Source organism: Lupinus angustifolius, chromosome LG12 (assembly GCF_001865875.1).
Source record: "Lupinus angustifolius cultivar Tanjil chromosome LG12, LupAngTanjil_v1.0, whole genome shotgun sequence".
NCBI lineage: Eukaryota > Viridiplantae > Streptophyta > Magnoliopsida > Fabales > Fabaceae > Lupinus > Lupinus angustifolius.
Genome location: NC_032020.1, coordinates 4,492,669 through 4,510,883, shown reverse-complemented (window position 1 = coordinate 4,510,883; position 18,215 = coordinate 4,492,669). Strand labels below are relative to the sequence as shown.

The following is an 18,215-nucleotide window of genomic DNA, read 5'->3' as shown; positions in this document are numbered from 1 at the left end:
CAGTAACATCACCAGATTAATAGAAACTGAAATTAAAATCACCACCATATAATTTATAATCATAAGAATAAAATCAGTGTTAAATACATCACAACTGAGAAGTGCAAGTGTTTCTAAACTGGCAAAATTGAGAGCAAAAAACTTCAAACTCTCATAAGTAATAGACATCCTTTTTGGCGTCTGAATTAATACGCTGTTAAACTGAACTCATTTTTTGAATTAACAGTGTATTCGTATTTATGCGCGATTAAATTAACATTTTACATAATTGGAAAATATTTATAGAACATGAATTTACTTAAATTAACATGAAGTTGTGATGAAGTAGATTATTACTATATAATTGTGTTTATTAATACGAAACTAGATAAAATATTAAACATTACATTTTGTTAATTTGTTTTTGTATTTATTAAGTATTGATAATTTGTTTATTGTGTTTATTAATATGGAACAATGCAAAAATATTAAAGAGAATAATCATTCAAATAATTAACAAAAAATAACATCCAAAATAATTGTTTTATTATTCATTCAGAGAGGCAAAATTATTTGTTACATACGAATATTTTGAATTAAATAATTTGGTAGATGAGAAAATAATTTTGTCCACAATTTTTTCCTCTACACAAATATTGTACAACAGTTCATTGATTTCCTTTTAAAATCTATGTCTTTTTCCCATGAAAATCGAATGAGAGAAATCAATGAACTTTAAGAATTGGTGTAGGTGATGAAGGAAAATAATTGAAAGAGATAAATAAAAATTGAAAGAACTCAATGAATTAAATAATTCATTTCCCTTTTTCCTTTTATTTGCTTTCAATTGTTTCATCTCACGCAAATCTTGTATAACAGTCAGCTTCCTTCTGAAATCAAAACTTAGTTAAAAACCTCTTTGATATGATTCTGAAACAGAAGCACAATTTTTTCCTCGACTCCTCTATACAAATCAGGGTGTTTATTCCCTTTTTCACTCTTTGAAGTATTGCTTTTTTTTTTACTACTTTGTGTTTTCTTCCTCCTATCTTCACATACTCTTATAGAAACACGTACTCTTAGGCTCTAAGCAGCTAAATGATGAATTAGAATATTGAGTGAACCACAATATTTATAGATGAACAACCATTAATATTTCAACAAACGAAGAGAGGTATAATCACTCAACCATTAATATTTCAACAACCAAGAAATGCATAACCACTCAACCATTAATATTTCAATAAACGACGAAACGCATTACTACTCCACCATTAATTTCTCGGACGCTTAAAAAGTCGTAAAAAATCAACTGCGCATAATTAAGCAAGTGCGGTTACTATGTAATCTTCAACCACACTTCCTTAAATAGTCTCATCAACAACGCTTTATATCAAATACGCTGTTAAAAATAAATCATTCAAGTCAGGACTAACGTTACTGATGTTCAACAGCGCATTGTCAAGAATGTGCTGTTGAAGTTACACAAATTGACAGCGATTGTTTTATTATGCGCCGTTGAAGTTAACACAAATTGACAGTGATTGTTTTATTATGCACTATTGATGTTCTTCCACCTCATTTTCAACAGCTTCGTTCAAAATTCTGTTGTTGAATGGCCGCTGCTTATTACAATATCTGCGTAGTGAATTAAGGGAAAACAACTTTTGATAAAATTATAGGCAAAAACTGCACACAAAAAACCAAGTTGGAGACTAGAAAAAAAGAGTAAGAATATGAGATCTACGAGGAGGAAGAAGAAGATCCAGGATATGTATATATTATTACATGGATGAGAGTGAAAGAATAGTTGGTGATGAGAGAGAGAGAGAGGGGATAGAAAATTGGGGCCATTGAAAGTTGATATTTTTATTGGGAATATACATTTTGTTCAATGTATGTTCCAAGTAAGTAGAACCTGGATAAATTTTAGCCACTACAGTGTTATGCATTATGTTCTATTGTCCATGATTCAACTATAATCATAATGAAACGGACTTGGATCACTAGGCGTGTTGACGAATAGATCCTGATTCCTGAGGGCAAAAGCTAACCATGTAGGAACCATACACTTCCTTATCATCCCAATTCACTTCCTTGTACCCTTTTCTCTATTGATTGCAAAATGAATAATAAATAAATATAATGTGGAAAGAAAGAGGTGAAGATGTTGATAAGATGGAAGATTTGGATGAGATTATGGAGAAGATGTGGTGGAGAAGATGTGGTGGAGAAGATAAAGAGAATATTTTATTTTTAAAAAGTTTATAAAAAAAGTTATTTTATTTTTAAAAAGTTTATAAAAAAGTTTATTTTATTAAAAAAAGTATTTTATTTTATTAAAAAATTTATAACAAAATTTGTTTTTTAAAAAATTTATTAAAACTTTTTATTAAAAAATATTTTTTATTTACAAATATTATTATAGAAAAACAATTTGTGAGAGGAAAATTAAAAAAAAAAAAACTACGGTTTGATTACATGACAACTTGTATACGTAGGACTATTTAAAAAATATCATGTCAACACTTAATATGCCAAGTAGATAAATATGTTACATTAACGGAGTTAAGATAACAGAAAGACTAATGTAATTTGATGTTGAATTTATTGATGATGAAAATGTTACTTGAAATTTTTTAGAGACTAAATGAATTGAATTTGGAGGAGTGGAGACAGGGCTGACGTGATATTACATTAATATATATATTATTAAAAGGAAAACGTTTAACAACAATTGGGGATGTAGCTCAGATGGTAGAGCGCTCGCTTAGCATGCGAGAGGTACGGGGATCGATACCCCGCATCTCCACTGTTTTTAGTTTTGTTTCATTTTCTGATGATATCCTTATAAACCAAACAGTGGGCAGAGAAATTTTGGCAAAATGCATGCATTAGATGAGAGAATACCTATATCTATAATAAATCTAATCTAAATCCATGCCATCTTCTCTTCCTCTTCTTTCTTATCACTTCTTCTTCGAAATTCTTGCTTCGTCATTTGATTAATTTATATTTCACAGTGATTTATTTCTAGTTTGATTTTAGCTGTAGTATTTTAAACATGATAGTCTATATATAAAAGATAAATTAAAGGATAAATACATATATTTTCCATTTCCAATACTGCTAGCAAACGAAAAAATTAGTTCAATGAAGGATACTACTATTCCTTAATTATTATTGCTAATGGCACGCATATTACACTTATACCATTATCGACTTGAATGACACTTGCATTTTGTCTTTTATGCAACTGAATCAATGGTTATGTCTTTGAAACCTTTTGAATGGAAAGGCTCATTGAAGTTAATGATAAGATCATGCTATATCATTTTTAAATATGAATTATATTCCTATTGGATAAACCATTGTTTCAGTCCATTTTAGGTTATTAACAAATTAGTCTTCAAATTGTAATATAAATGCAAAATTGAGCTCCAAACTAATTTAACTTAAACAATTGTAAGATCTCACTAGATCCTCAAGATTGAGAGGAGGTTGATTCCTATGAGTAATATTTGTTGGGAGAGATAGTTACAATCCCAAAATGGATTAATCTCTTAACTAAAAAGTGAGAGATAATCTTAGTAGTACCAAAAAAAATATAGAAACAATGTTTGTATATATTGGACAAGGCTACTTAGATTCACATTCCCCAAACTCATACTACACTGTATACATTTTTTTCTCTACTAGTTATATCACGACAAAGTCAATCTTTATTCTATTTTAATATCCTCTTAAGTCCTAAGCCATACCAAGGAAGACCAAAAGTGATGCAGAATGAGCAATAATGAGCACTCTAAATTAACTTCACTAGATTTCATCAAACACGTCTTCTTGTACATGTTTTATCATTATAAGAATGAACTATAGAAAACAACATATATTGGCACATAAAAATAGCAAATGGTGATATAAAAGATATTGAAAGAGACATCAATTTTAACAAGAATTGTTTGCTTTAAGTTGCACCTTCTGCAGTATGGGATTGTTGGAAACAAAAGTTGAAAGAACCACAGATGGGTTCTTCTTCTGAACTTCCATGGTGATCATTGGGTCCATAATCCTTCCATTCAGAAAATTAGAGTACCAAACAGCAGAGAGCTTAGGTTGTCTCCTCAATGTTGGATCATTCAGATCTATGTAATGTAACCCAAAACTTGATTCATATCCTGCTAGTAATTCGAACACATCCAAGAATGACCATACAAAATAACCTCTTACATTTACTCCATTCCTTTCAATGTGACAAGAATAATGGAAAAGATGGTCAGCATAGAAAATATGAAGAAGGAAATACTAAAATGAAGATCTTGTTAAGTTGTATTTGGCTTCAATAAAGTGAGAGTACACCTTTGATGTAAGTACAGGATCACAACCATTGATGAGAAAATTGAGTGATAGTAGCAAGTATAGAATGTTTATGCTCACATCTTATCTTTAACCTAGTTATATTTTAATACCCAACTTTTATCTATTAGAAAACCCATAAAAACTATCCCTTGTTTTTTTCATGACTTTCTCTTCATCTAGCCAATTATTTGTTTACTTAAATAACAAAAACAACAATTTTCTAGTTGATTACATGATTATTTATTGAGTGGAGGTTTGGTAAAATTTTTACCATGAATATCATAATTTATAATTTCTACTCCATTAAAAAAAATTATTAGCACAACATAGAACTTGCATATCAGATTTCTACTCCATCAATTTCTACTCCATGACAATGCTAATGATTTACTATATTGTACAAGTTGCATATCAGATTTATTATATATACAATGTACATGTGATAGTTACAATTTTCTATTAGCTTATATGTTTCTTAGTCTTGCTTAAAAATCTTGCCTCCTCCCCTCATTAGAACACATGTATACTTTGTTATGAAATGCATGCATCTAATGAAATTTTAAAAACATTTTCTCATAATTGATTATAAACTCATAGTTACTATCTAAAGTGTCACCCTCTCATTTTAAGACAACAGTGTTTTAAATTACACCCAATATCACAATTATAGTTACAATATTGTGGTTTAGGAGTTCCCAAAATGGCATTGCAACTGAAATAATAGATCCATCAACAGCATATATTCACAATTTTCTACAATTCCATTAAACGCAATGTAACCATGACTGCAATGTAATGTGCTTGAGAGTGAAAAATAAAAGTACCTCAGTATATTAGGTATGCTCCCAATGTAATCATGCAAGCACTTCACCCTTGACCAATCTTCCAATGATGAATTCCAATGTGTTTGTTGACCTGTGAAGTTAAAGGATTATCATATCCAACACAATCTATAATTCATCTAAATCTAAGAAAATTAAATTCATTCAAATTCATCTACTAGAGCTATGGATTTAAATGAATGATTTCGACGGATAACTATAGTAATGGATGGATTCATTTCCATCTATTATATCCAATGGACACTCATAGATAATATTCATTTGAATAGATATCGGTCCATCCAAAAAACAAAAATTCAAAAATGACATTCTTTAATTTTCAATTTCATTTAATATTCAAGAAAATTAAATTCAAGCAAATTCATTTATCATTGTCACTCTCACTTTTAATATTTTATTAAATTATTATCAATTATAGGATATGTGTATATAGTTAATATTAAAAGTTTATTCTTAATTACACAACATATATAAGTATGAGAAAAGATGTAGGCACTAACCGTGTATGAGTTTTATACACTGTCACTGCATCGTCCACTATTTATATTTAAGTAACATTGATTTTTCAAAAAAGTAATCCAAATGAATGGTAGATAATATAGCAATTATATATAAATTTTTATATTAACAATACATAATTCTATAAGTATTTTTTTTAAAATGTACACATAGAACTTTAAATGTTGCATGCTTGTAGAATATGGCAAAAAAAAATATTTAAAAATTCAAAAAATCGGTTTCCTTTTATGAAAAAAATCACTTTTAAAAAAATTATTCTTAAAAGTGCTTTCATAAAAAGTGTTTTTTTAAAAGATAATTTTTAAAAAAATGTTCTATCAAGATATTAGTTTTTATAATAATGATTTTTTTTAATAGTGTTTTTAATTCCAATAAAAACAATCAAATGGATTAGATATTCATCTATCCAAATCCATATAAATGAAGTCATAGATGAATTGAATGGATTGAAATTCATCAATTAAGTTTGAATATGGATGAATTTGATAACTTAAAATATAGTTTAAATAGTTTATATGAATTGATGGATAACTTTCCATCCATCTATTAATATCCAAATCCAAAGATAGATAGATATATGTTATCAATAAAAAAAAAAGTAAAATTATATTGTTTTGAGGGAGACGAGAGATAGAAATGCATACCATTTTCATGAATGTAAATTGGCATATTTCCGTAAGTGTTCCTTAATGAGTCAAGCAAGCCATGCAATGTCCAGGGTACAATTGGAAACTAAACTAACAAGGTAGTTAGTGTAAACATCCCTATGCCTTAAAGAATAATAAGAACAACACCATATTCCTACTCTATTCTTACCTGATCTGTAGTTGTACCATTTTCAAAGACAGCTACAACCGGAAACAACATAAATAGTTGTCTCAGTTCCTCAAAACTTGAAGATAAAACAAGTGTGTAAAAGAGTCAAGATAGAAGTATAGACTTGAGTTATCAACAAATAGCGCTACTGATAATGTTAGGAAAGACAGATGTAATAGATAGACGTAAGAAAGAAAATGAAAATGATTGTCTCATTTAGGAAACTCAATCTTGGATTTGAATATTAAGAGCATATTGCATTTGTATACTAGGGTAGGGTCTATACATGTTTTCATGTAAAATAAATTTCAGTAAACCACTATTATAAATTGTGGTTATCTTGTGTTTACAACAATTGTTGAAAATTGAGAGAAAAAGCAACTGATATGACCACAAGTGTGCTCTCAATGCCATTACAGAGATACCTGAAACCATAATATTGTGAAATATATTGAGGTTGTGAAGTGTAACTAAAACCCTGAAACTTACTATGGCAGCATATAAAATGAAGAGAAAATTATTCCATGTAGAAAAAAGCCAAGTTCATAGTGTTTAGGAGGAGATCTCATGGAATAAAGAGATACTAACATATAAGTTACTTGTTAAACCTCAATATAGAATTGATTATGTAATAAAAATGGTTGGCTTATAACATACACATACGTTGAAGTTCCACACCCATATCTACCATGTAATCTCTATCCTTTATCTGCAGGCTGCCAGGGTTGTCCTTAACATAAAATGAGACGTAATAATTTATTCCTAGGAAGTCAATTGAGTCCTTAACCAAATTGGATTCACTTTTGCTAAATAAAGGAAGCCTTGAACCAACATTCTTTTTCATTATGTCAGGGTACTCTCCAAAAGTAAAGGGATTCAGAAACCTGCAACAGCAAAGCATAGATGAAATCATGTCTAGAAGTTAATGCCTAAAGAGATATGGTTTTTAGTTGATTAAATAAAAATATAATGTTGGATGTTTAGTTATACTTCACTAGGATAATCATAACATATGTATTAGAGACATGTATCACTACCAAAATCTCACTTACCATCCAAGATAGAAGTCTTGGGCCCTTTTAGCAGCACTTATATCTTCACTAGTATTTGTTAGTGGAAAAAAGCCATAAGTAAGGAGATTAAACCCAATAAATCCATGTTGCCTGTCCTGCATGTACCAGAGATTGTTTTCAAAACAAAATAATAAAATGATTATTATCCTCGTCAATATCATAATTATCACCATATATAATATTCTCATAATTATGTTGATAGACTTACTAGTTTTGGAGTGAAAGTGGTCAATATCATAATTATCACCATATATAATATTCTCATAATTATGTTGATAGACTTACTAGTTTTGGAGTGAAAGTGTGAATTTGTTACATCGTTTAAGAATGGATAATTTGAAGACCTTATCGGTAGATGGACCCATTAGGTCTAACGAGTTAAGGTTTTGAGTCAAGATATTATGGTAAGCTTGCTTATTAGATTGTTATGTGTAAATCTCCAACAGTCCTATAGTGGACTCTAATCCCAACAATTAGTATCATTTTTTTGTGGATGGACATTATTGGGTTCATACGTGTTGATTGATACATTATTTGTAAATCTCCATTGTTAATAATTAAAAATGGTGTTACATGGTACTTTTTTCTATACAATTTTGTTGTTGATGCATGTGCTAGCAACATATGATGGGCTACCAAATAGGGCTCAGTTGAGGAATTGCCCCCAGAGCAGTTATATATTAAGGATTGTGTAGAGAAAGGAGAACACCGTTGAGGTGGTACGAATCCAGCATCATAGCCCCCAATTGCAAACACATTTCCTTCGTTAACTGTGGTCCAATATTTAACTCTATCACCAAACTCTCTGAAGCATACATCTGCATATGCTATGAAGTCTTTTCTGTAATATGTAATATGTTAATCACATAAATAATGTTTTTCTCTTTTGTGGTAGACGCAATTTGTTTGAACTCATATCTAGCATAATAAGGTGATGCAATCAAATACTTGAAGTTTAGGAACCATACACAATTCTTCGGCTCATCCATCCTTCATATTCATCCTCAAGTGCTTGTGGTAGGTCCCAGTGTACTAATGTAACATGAGCTTGGATTCCTACAAGGTGCAGAAAAATAGACAAGAATAAATATGTATCAGCATGAAACTTGCAAGAATTTCTCTTAGGTGTTAATTAAACGTTAAAAGGTAAATGTAGCTTGCAAAAGAACCTTGGCTTATTAGTTCATTGATAAGTTTGTTATAATATTGTAATCCCTTTGGGTTGATTGACCCTTTACCATCTGTAAACACATTCAAATCAAAGTCAACTACAAAATAACATGACAGTTTATACATGAAACTAAAGTTTTAGATAGTGTATGATGGCATTATTTTAGAGACTAGTTCTTATCCTAGAATAATCATTTCCCTATATGTCCATGCTCACATAGAAGAATTTATCATTTGTAAAATTTGTGCATTGTACCTGGAATGAGTCTTGACCATGATATGGAAAATCTGTATGCATCTAATCCCATTTTGGCCATGAGTTGGACATCTTCCTGCAAGAAATGAATGTATATACATATTTATATAATAATAATATACAAATAAATACAAGGAAGACCTTTATGTTAGAAAGATTTTTAGGTACAGATCAGTTAAAACCACTCTCATAAATATGTTAAATATGAGACAGTTGCTATTCACAGGGTCATGGTATATACATATATAAAGACTCTTCTTGTGAATGTATATACCACATCTACTAACCTTGTACTTGTGATATTGATCGCATGCAATATCTGCATTGCCTGTGTACCTGTTTGCTGCAAAATTTAATTGAAATGGGGAAATTCAGTAGTGGGTTGTAATTAAGAGGAATTTTCAATATGCCCATTTTACTTTGTAATAAGCTAGAGGAATTTTAGCAACATACTTGTTTCAAAACATTCTTGGTTATTGGGGATTTGCTTAGTCCTATGTGAGCCTCATCTCTATCATAGTGTGACTATGTTGCTACCACTTATTCTAAAATTTCTATGGTAAATAAAACAACTTTCTGTAAGAAAGCAAGAATTTAACATTGTAACACACAGTTTTTACTGAAAATAATATTTTGCAATAATAGGAAGTATGATCTAAGCATTTATTTTCTCATCATGAAAGTGAAAGAGTATTTAACTTTTCTAGAAACCTTTTATTTGTTGGCTATCTTTGCAGTATTTCAGTTTGATTATGGTGAAATGAAATGTCATATTTTGAAAACTGTAATAGTTAGTTAATCTTCACAAGACAAACAAAACTATAAACAGGGACCTTCGTCCTTCGAGATTGCTTTTTTTATATTCAGGTTTTACATATAATTTAAGTTATAAAAATTGATATAATATAAATATAAAATATAACTAAGTGTGCATTTAGTATAGTTTAAGTTTTTAGTTTTAGTTTATAAACTGTGAGATTATAATCTGTTTATGTTTAGATACATTAGCTGAAAGCTGAATATAAATTAATTTGTTTTATTGGGTAAAGTAAAAAGATTATTTTTTACATATTACAGGAAAAAGGTAATGGTTATTTGTTTATGTTTATAGATATTTCATTCTACTAGTGGGAATACCCTCTCCTGGCCCCCCAACAATAATGCTTCCAACATTATGCTTGGAAGACAAAATTTTCCTATCATACACAAACACTACAATTTGTTTACAAGTTGAGTTGTGGATAAGAAATGTTCAAAAGTCTAAAATATACTTCTAATATGATTTTATAATCTTCCTTTTTATTCTCCTCTAAACCCTAACTTGCAAATAGACTTTTATTGTTTAAGAGAAATATAAACTAAGAAACAAATAATTTTAATTGAATTAATTAATATAAATTAACATCCAATAAAAAATCTGATTGATAAAACTATTTAACCATTATCCTTAAGTTGAGATTAAGGAAACCAAAAATTAAAAATGCCACAATTGAAAGAAGTAAGGTATAGATGAGAGTAAATAAATTAGGAAAGAGCACCATTGCCAGCATGGGCGAAGGTATCCCATATGCTTGGCTTCCTGCCATCTTCTTTTGCTGCTCCTTCAACCTTTCACATAATTCCAATTACATGGTTTAATAGAATTATTAGTAAAAGACCAAAATATCAATGACTCAACTCTTAAGTGTGACACTTGTTAGAGAAATAACTACAGACCTCGAAAGAAATTAGTTTCTTATCCATAAGTTAAATGATACTCTTGGTTACACCCAAAACGACAAGTATATAGTAATACACACATGAAATTATTAGTATATTGTTCATATATAAAACTAGAGATGTAGAAGAAGAGGAGAACCTGATAAGCTGATGCTGATGCACCAAACAAGAAGTGAGGTGGGAAATCATCTCTACTCAAAGCATCACCAAAAGGGAGTAAAACCAATACTATGAGAACAAAGACCTTCAAAGACATTATTATTATTCTTCTTAACAATTATGCATAGAAGAACCAAGTATGTGTTAGACCATATATGTGTATATTGTACATACATTATATGACATTATTAACCACACAAAGAAGAAGCCACACAAAGAAAAAGTGTATCATATGCTTATTTTTATTTATGTGGAAAAAGAGGAACCAGAGCCTCTTGAAATTCAGCCTTATCTATTCTATTGGTCTAACTCGAATAGATGAAAAGGAATTAATTATTCTGTGTGACTCTCTCAATTAATTTGTTTCCAAGAATAGAACTTTAATATTTTAGTCTATTTATGAATTCAATGAGCCCTAGGCAATACTTCATTTTTGTACATCCTCTCATCTTTTGATATTAACATTGACTCATTGGTGGGTGCCTGTTGGTAAATAATAGTTAAGCTTGATAATAAATAGAGTTTAAAATCTGTGTTACACTGTTATTATCCACCATTCATTTGTTTTAGTTAACAAATTAATATGAATAATTTGCTGACAGTGTAAAAAACTCTTATAGTATCATTGTATAGATATTAAATCCTAATAAATATTTGTTTTAAAATATGAGAAAGAGATATAAGATAATAGTTTTTTATAGAGAAAATTACAATAATATCCCCTTAGTTTTAGTAAAAATATACAAATTATCTTTCTTTTTTATACCTACTCAAATCATCACCTCTATTTATATTTAGGGAATGGAGTATCTCCTTGTATGAGGAGATAAGTTATCTCATCCTGCTAGTAAAATTATGACATGTGTCATGTTTTATCATTTTCAATAAAAATATTTTAAAAAATAAACAAAATAGCACACATGTCACATTTTTATTGGCTAGAGGAGATAAATTATCTCCTTATATAAGGAGATACATTATTCTCTTATATTTATACTTTATACTAACTACCTCTTCATAAAAAAAAGTATGATCTCTTAAACAAAAAATGGTAATGAGTGTAATTAAGTTAACAAAATATAGTATATTGTGGAGACAAATCCAAAACTATAAGACTCAATGTCTTCTTATAAGATGTATCAATAATTGTAAGGTTATATTGTTTGAATAACCCTTATATTATATATTGCCTCCATAGTATGTCATATTTTGTTTAGCTTAATTACATTTGTCACTTATTTTAAAATGTTACACTTATCTTTTTTACCTGGGTAGTCAGTGTAAAGTATGTATATAAGTCAGGAGGTTTGTGTAAGTGTAAAAAATGAAAGAATTATTTGTGTAATTTCACTAAAACTTAGAGGTCTGAGTGTAATTTATTCGTTTCTTATATTGTCATTCATCATTCATGCTTAGTCATATAATAATAAAATAAAATGATAAATGATGTATTGATAGCGTATAAATATTTTATTGGTACATAGATATTAGGATCTTAGTTCAATTGTAATTTCAAGAGAGTGTTAAATTATTATATTTCAAGAGCACTTTTAAAGAGAGTAAATAATGAAAGATGAAAAATAATTTTAAATGATAAAATAAGAAACAAACTACTTTTTTTTATGAATTTTAACGAAATTTACTCTTTAACGGAATTTCTTTAATATGTTCTTCTTATCTTCTCTTTATTTAAAAATGGATATACCTTTTGGGTTACACGTAAGACTTTATTTCCTCGAGATTACTACGTCAAATGATGTAATAACTTCTATTGTTTCTTACTAAAGTGACACTAACTTAATTTTTAAATGCTTTGATAGTTTTCGGCTAAAAGGGGAGAGCGTCAGTAAAAAAATAAGAGTAATGGAAATTGTGGTCCATGTAAGTCGACATATGATTAAACAAAAGGAAAAACACTACTTGAATAATACATGCTTTGATACAATTCCACTAAGATACAAAGAATCAAATTTCTACAACTCAAAACTATAATTGTAAATACTTAAGTGGTGATTTAATTTCTATAAGTCATACTTGTATGACACATTTTTTATATAATTAAAAAGGGATGAATAGAATCCAACCTTACCCGCTCACTCCGTTTAGTCCATGATCAGGTCCGAATATGAGTGGATTTCATCGGCCTAGAAACAGGTTCGAGTTCAAAAATTAGACTTAGTCTATATTTACGATCGGATAAGAGAGAAACATGACCCGACAGATGGTCATTCATTCATCATATTTATATATGTCTATTCCATTGTATACATGGTAATGATATTTCTTTGGTTCAAAGTAGCATTCGTTCTCTAATTTTTCCCCCTCATAAATACATGAATAACAAAATATCTATATATAAATCATTTCTTATGTCAAATTATATATCCATACTAATAAGTAATTTTGAGAAATATTTTTAAAATATGTATGCTATATTTAATCGGGTCTAGGACCAGAGTTGATTTTAAAGACTGACTCGATTTACCATTTGGAGCTAGGGCTAGGGTCGAGTTCGAGTTTTTTTAATATGACCAACATTTAGGATGGGGTACGGGATCGAACAAGCCTTACTCGGCCCATGCTCAACCCTATAACTAAGATATTTCCACCTTATGGGTAATGAATTAATCTCGTTCGGGTGTGTGGTTGTCCCTCCCAAAAAATATCGCTCACAGAAATTGAACTCTTAATCTTTTGGTTCATTTGAGGATCCACTGAGCCTTACACCACTAAACTAATGTCTTGTTGGTAAAGGAGAGCTAAGATATTTTAAAGTGATAAGCACATTTTTAGAGAAAAATATATATGCGTTGATAGTGTAAGAAATTTTATAATATTACTTATCATCCATCACTTATTTAACCATTATTGACATTTTAAGATAAGTAAAATAAATGAACGATGAATAATATATTGATTATATATAAATGTTTGGATTAACAATGCATATATTACACATGTTTTCCTAAAATCTTTTTTATGATCATTTCTATTATTTTCATATCTTAATAGGTTTGTCAAATAGAAATTGTCCTATTAACTTATTTATGGGTATCAAGTAGAATTCAATACAAGTTTTATTAATTTTAGGTGGAGTTGACAAAAATATCCATAATCTATACTTCATTAAAATCTAAGAAAATTAAATTCACACAAATTCACCCATTAGAATTAATAAATTTAAATGGATAAAATTCAATTGATAACTTTAGTAATTGAGGAATTTGAAACCATCTACTGTATCCAATGAATAACCAATCCATCAAAAAATAAACATTCAAAAATGAAATTCTTTGCTTTTCAATTTTATTCACTATATCAACTATCACTTTCTTATAATGCTTCTCATTATTGTAACGCCCACAATTTTCTATTATTTTAATATGTGAGTGAAAAATCTTGATTTAATTTTGTAGATATATCTAAAGATGAATATCATTTTTAGATTAGTTGTAAATCTTTTAATGTTTATCTAATATGTTTATAAGTTTATTCTAATCGAAAAAGAAGTTATTTTGTCGGTTACCTCACGTTCAAGTGAATATATATTATTTAGTACCGAGTTTTTGTGAAAAATGTTATTTAAAAATGTAATTTGTATTAAAAGTATTATTTTATCATTATATTGAATTATTCGTAATCTTAGAAGTATCTGCATGACAAATTTCATTAAATATTGAGTATTTATCCTTTTTATAATAATTTAACAAATAATGTATCCTATAAAATTTATATCGTAAGATTATCTTCCTTTAAGTTTTTATTTGAATAATTATATTTATCTCCATACTTATAATAGACATGTTAATTAATTATCATACTTATAATAGACATGTTAATTAATTATCAAACTTATTATTATATACTTATATCTCTGATAATTGTTTTAGCTTTGATAAATCAACCTTATCTTACTTTGTTTTATCTTAGCTTTTTCTTTATTTATATAATAAAGACCTACTATATTTCATCATATAAATTTCTACTTCTTTAACTTCTGGTGCCACCGTTACCATCCCATCCACAAATCCTTGTAGCACCCCCTCTTTGATTATACACTTCTTATGGGTCCTTTCTCTCTAAAATCTTGTCATCTAGTTTCAATATAAATAGTGGCTTCTAAATCAAAAGTTCCATGTGTGGTATTTTACTTCAACAATTTGTGGTGTTTATATGGACCATCATCGGGTAATTTCTTTCTCTATAAGTTAGTCCGACTTTAGATCTGGTCACAAGATTTAATGTTTTTAACTTATAATATATATTTTTTTTGAAGGCATATGTCAAATCCATACTTTGTTCCTTTGTTTTTAGTTAGCCTAGCGTGCAGCAATCTTCAACCACATGAATCACTTTCATTTTTAAAAGTGAAGTTTCTCTTTTGTCAAGTATGATGTGGTTCTCCAATATCTGCAAAAAATAATAATCCTTTTGAAACTCAAGTTAATTGATGTGTTTATAGTATTGAAATAACTTTTCCATTTGATTGAGGTTGAAGCACTATTTTTAATGATATATGAAAGTATTTTAATTTTTATAAATTTCAAAAAGTTTTAATCATTTTCACAATCGTAGTTACCTATAAAAGGAATTAAACTATCTTAAATCAAGTGATTTTGATTATTCTTGAGTTGTTGGCCTATGATAAATCGTTGTAATATTTGTTTAAAAAGTATATATTTTTATTCTATCGTAAGTGAATAATAAAATAGACTACTTCATGTGCTTTTCATAGGAGTAGTTATATATATATATATATATTCTATTTTTACAAAATTGTTGACCAATGATAGATTAATTGTTAGTTTTAGGTAGAGTAGAAATTGATTTATTATTGATTGTTATTGGCATATGTATGATAAGAGATTCTAAAGCAGAAGGAGATAATGAAAGATCTAGTTTGTTAGAGTATTTCATTGAAGTCCTACTCTCTCATTCCCTCAAAAGTCGAAGAGTCTAGCTAATAGATTAGATCCATCTATTGTTTGACGTGTGTCTTATTTCTTTTCCCTTTACAAGTTTTCATTTTAAAATATATTATAAAAAGAAAAAATAAGACACATAAAAAATGAGTAGATTCAATGAGATAAGTTATCTCCTAATATGGAGACACACTTTATTCTCTTTGAAAATATCTCAATTGCAATCAACTTATGCATTTTCCGTATCAATACAACAATCAACTTATGTACTTTCAATATCAATACAACAATCAACTTATGTATTTTCCATACCAATACAACAATCACAATATAATGATTGCAATTAAGATATTTTCAAAGAGAATAAAGTGTCTCTCCATATTAGGAAATAACTTATCTACCATTTATTTTCAATTACTATTGATTTTTCAAAAAAGTAATACAAATGAATGGTAGATGATATAATGAATTGTATATAAATCTTTACACTAGAAATATATAGATATTATACTCAAAGTATTTAATCATAATAGCAATAATGATTATGCTCAGTTCTTCTGTTTTACCTATATATATTTTAATACCCAACTTTTATCTATTAGAAACCCCATAAAAACTATCCCTTGTTTTTTCCATCACTTTCTCTTCATCTAGCCAATTATTTGTTTACTTAAATAACAAAAACAACAAATTTCTAGCTGTTTACATGACTATTTATTGAGTGCACGTTTGGTAAACAATTTACCATGGATATTATAATTTATAATTTCTACCCCATTATGAAAACTATTAGCACAATATAGAAGTTGCATATAGATTTCTACTCCATTAATTTTCTACTCCATGACAATGCTGATGATTTACTATATTGTACAAGTTGCATATCAGATTTATTTTATACAGAAAATGTACATGTGATACTTACAATTTTCTATTAGCTTATATGTTTCTTAGTCTTGGCCCCTTGCTTAAAAATCTTTACCCCTCCCCTAATTGCCACACATGTATATTCTGTTATGAAATGCCTGTATTTAATAAAATTTTAAAATATACCTTTTTTCTTCAATGATTAGAAACTCATAGATTACTATCTAAGGTGTCACCTGTTGAAATTAGATATTTTAATTCAAGTTGTAATTGTTTGTTGTTGATAGTTGAAACTTACTATTTTAGGAAATCTGTTTGAAAATCAGTTATGACAGGTTTACTATAAAAGGAAAGTTTCAATTTGCTTTGAATGAGATTGATGAATATTCATTGTTAATTTTCTCTTCTTCTCTCTAACTCTAATTTCTTCATTTTTCTGAATCATTTTTCTTTCTTTCTTCTGGTTCTGGTTTGGTGTTGTGTGGCAAGCCAAACGTTCCAACAAACTTGGTATTCAGAGCAAAGGCAAATCAAGGTCCTGTGGGAGTCGAATTGCAGAAGCTCAAGCTGATCTGGTTGAAAGGGAGTTGAGATAGCTGTGTGTGAATCAACTGGTTAGAAGAAAAGCTTGACAGAAGCAGAACAGTGAAAGAATTGAAGGATGAGTGGAAACAACAATAATCTTCAAGCAATGGGGCTTCCTATTCTTACCAATAAGAATTGGGATAGATGGCAAACTCAGATGAAGGTTTTGTTTCGATATCAAGAAGTCATTGAGGTTGTACAAGATGGAGTCTTGTCACTAGATCAATCAGAAGCACAAAAGAAAGATAACAAGGCTTTGTTTCTGATCCACCAATGTGTGGATGATGTTCACTTTGAGAAGATACAAAATGCCATGACAGCCAAAGAAGCATGGGACATATTGGTGACAAGTCATGCTGGAGGGGACAAGATCAAGAAAGTTAAACTTCAATCACTAAGGAAGCAATATGAGCTATTGCACATGGAGGAGGGTGACAAGGTTGGTGAATACTTCACCAAGATCCTCACAATAACCAACCAGATGAAGGGGTATGGTGAAGCAATAACAGATACAATGGTTATTGAGAAGATAATGAGATTCTTGCTTCCAAGATTTGACTTCATAGTTGTTGCCATTGAAGAATCAAAAGATGTCACTCTCATGAAGATAGAAGAATTGCAACGCTCCTTGGAAGCACATGAATTAAGGCTGATTGAGAGAAATCTAATGAAGAAAGCAGAACAAGCCTTAAAACCAATTCACAAGGATGATGATAGAAGAAAAGATAAGAAGTGGAAAGGGAAACAAAGCCTTAACAGAAGGAAAATAAGTCAAGATTGGTCTGAATCTTCTGATAAAAGAGGAAGATCAAAATTCAACTACAATCAAAAGAAGTTTGATAAGAGCAAAGTAGAATGCTTCAATTGTCACAAACTAGGTCACTACTCTTATGAATGTGGCAATGAGAAAACAAGCATTCAAGGCATAAAGAGGAGGCACTTTACAACT

The 18,215-nt window shown here is 29.1% G+C and overlaps 1 protein-coding gene and 1 non-coding gene across 2 annotated transcripts; one reads left to right on the top strand and one right to left on the bottom strand.

The window, feature by feature from the left end:
• TRNAA-AGC lies at positions 2,719-2,791 on the top strand. Its single transcript has one exon. It is a non-coding gene; the product is annotated as a tRNA-Ala (tRNA).
• LOC109362425 (beta-glucosidase 11-like) lies at positions 3,684-11,133 on the bottom strand. The gene is made up of 13 exons (XM_019608209.1): positions 10,873-11,133; positions 10,553-10,622; positions 9,302-9,357; positions 9,015-9,090; positions 8,758-8,829; positions 8,557-8,644; positions 8,162-8,429; positions 7,568-7,683; positions 7,179-7,399; positions 6,516-6,547; positions 6,344-6,431; positions 5,163-5,253; positions 3,684-4,222 (listed from the first exon to the last, which is right to left on the bottom strand). Exons 1-13 carry the CDS (start codon positions 10,987-10,989, stop codon positions 3,928-3,930), a joined length of 1,590 nt encoding a protein of 529 aa, XP_019463754.1. The 5' UTR covers positions 10,990-11,133; the 3' UTR covers positions 3,684-3,927.

Coding starts and splice junctions, on each gene's coding strand:
- LOC109362425 (XM_019608209.1), bottom strand. CDS start 10,989: ATGTCTTTGAAGGTCTTTGTTCTCATAGTATTGGTTTTACTCCCTTTT. Junction 8,645..8,757: donor CAATGAACTAATAAGCCAAG/GTTCTTTTGCAA, acceptor TGCACCTTGTAG/GAATCCAAGCTCATGTTACA. Junction 7,684..8,161: donor TGTATAGAAAAAAGTACCAT/GTAACACCATTT, acceptor TGGTACATGCAG/GACAGGCAACATGGATTTAT.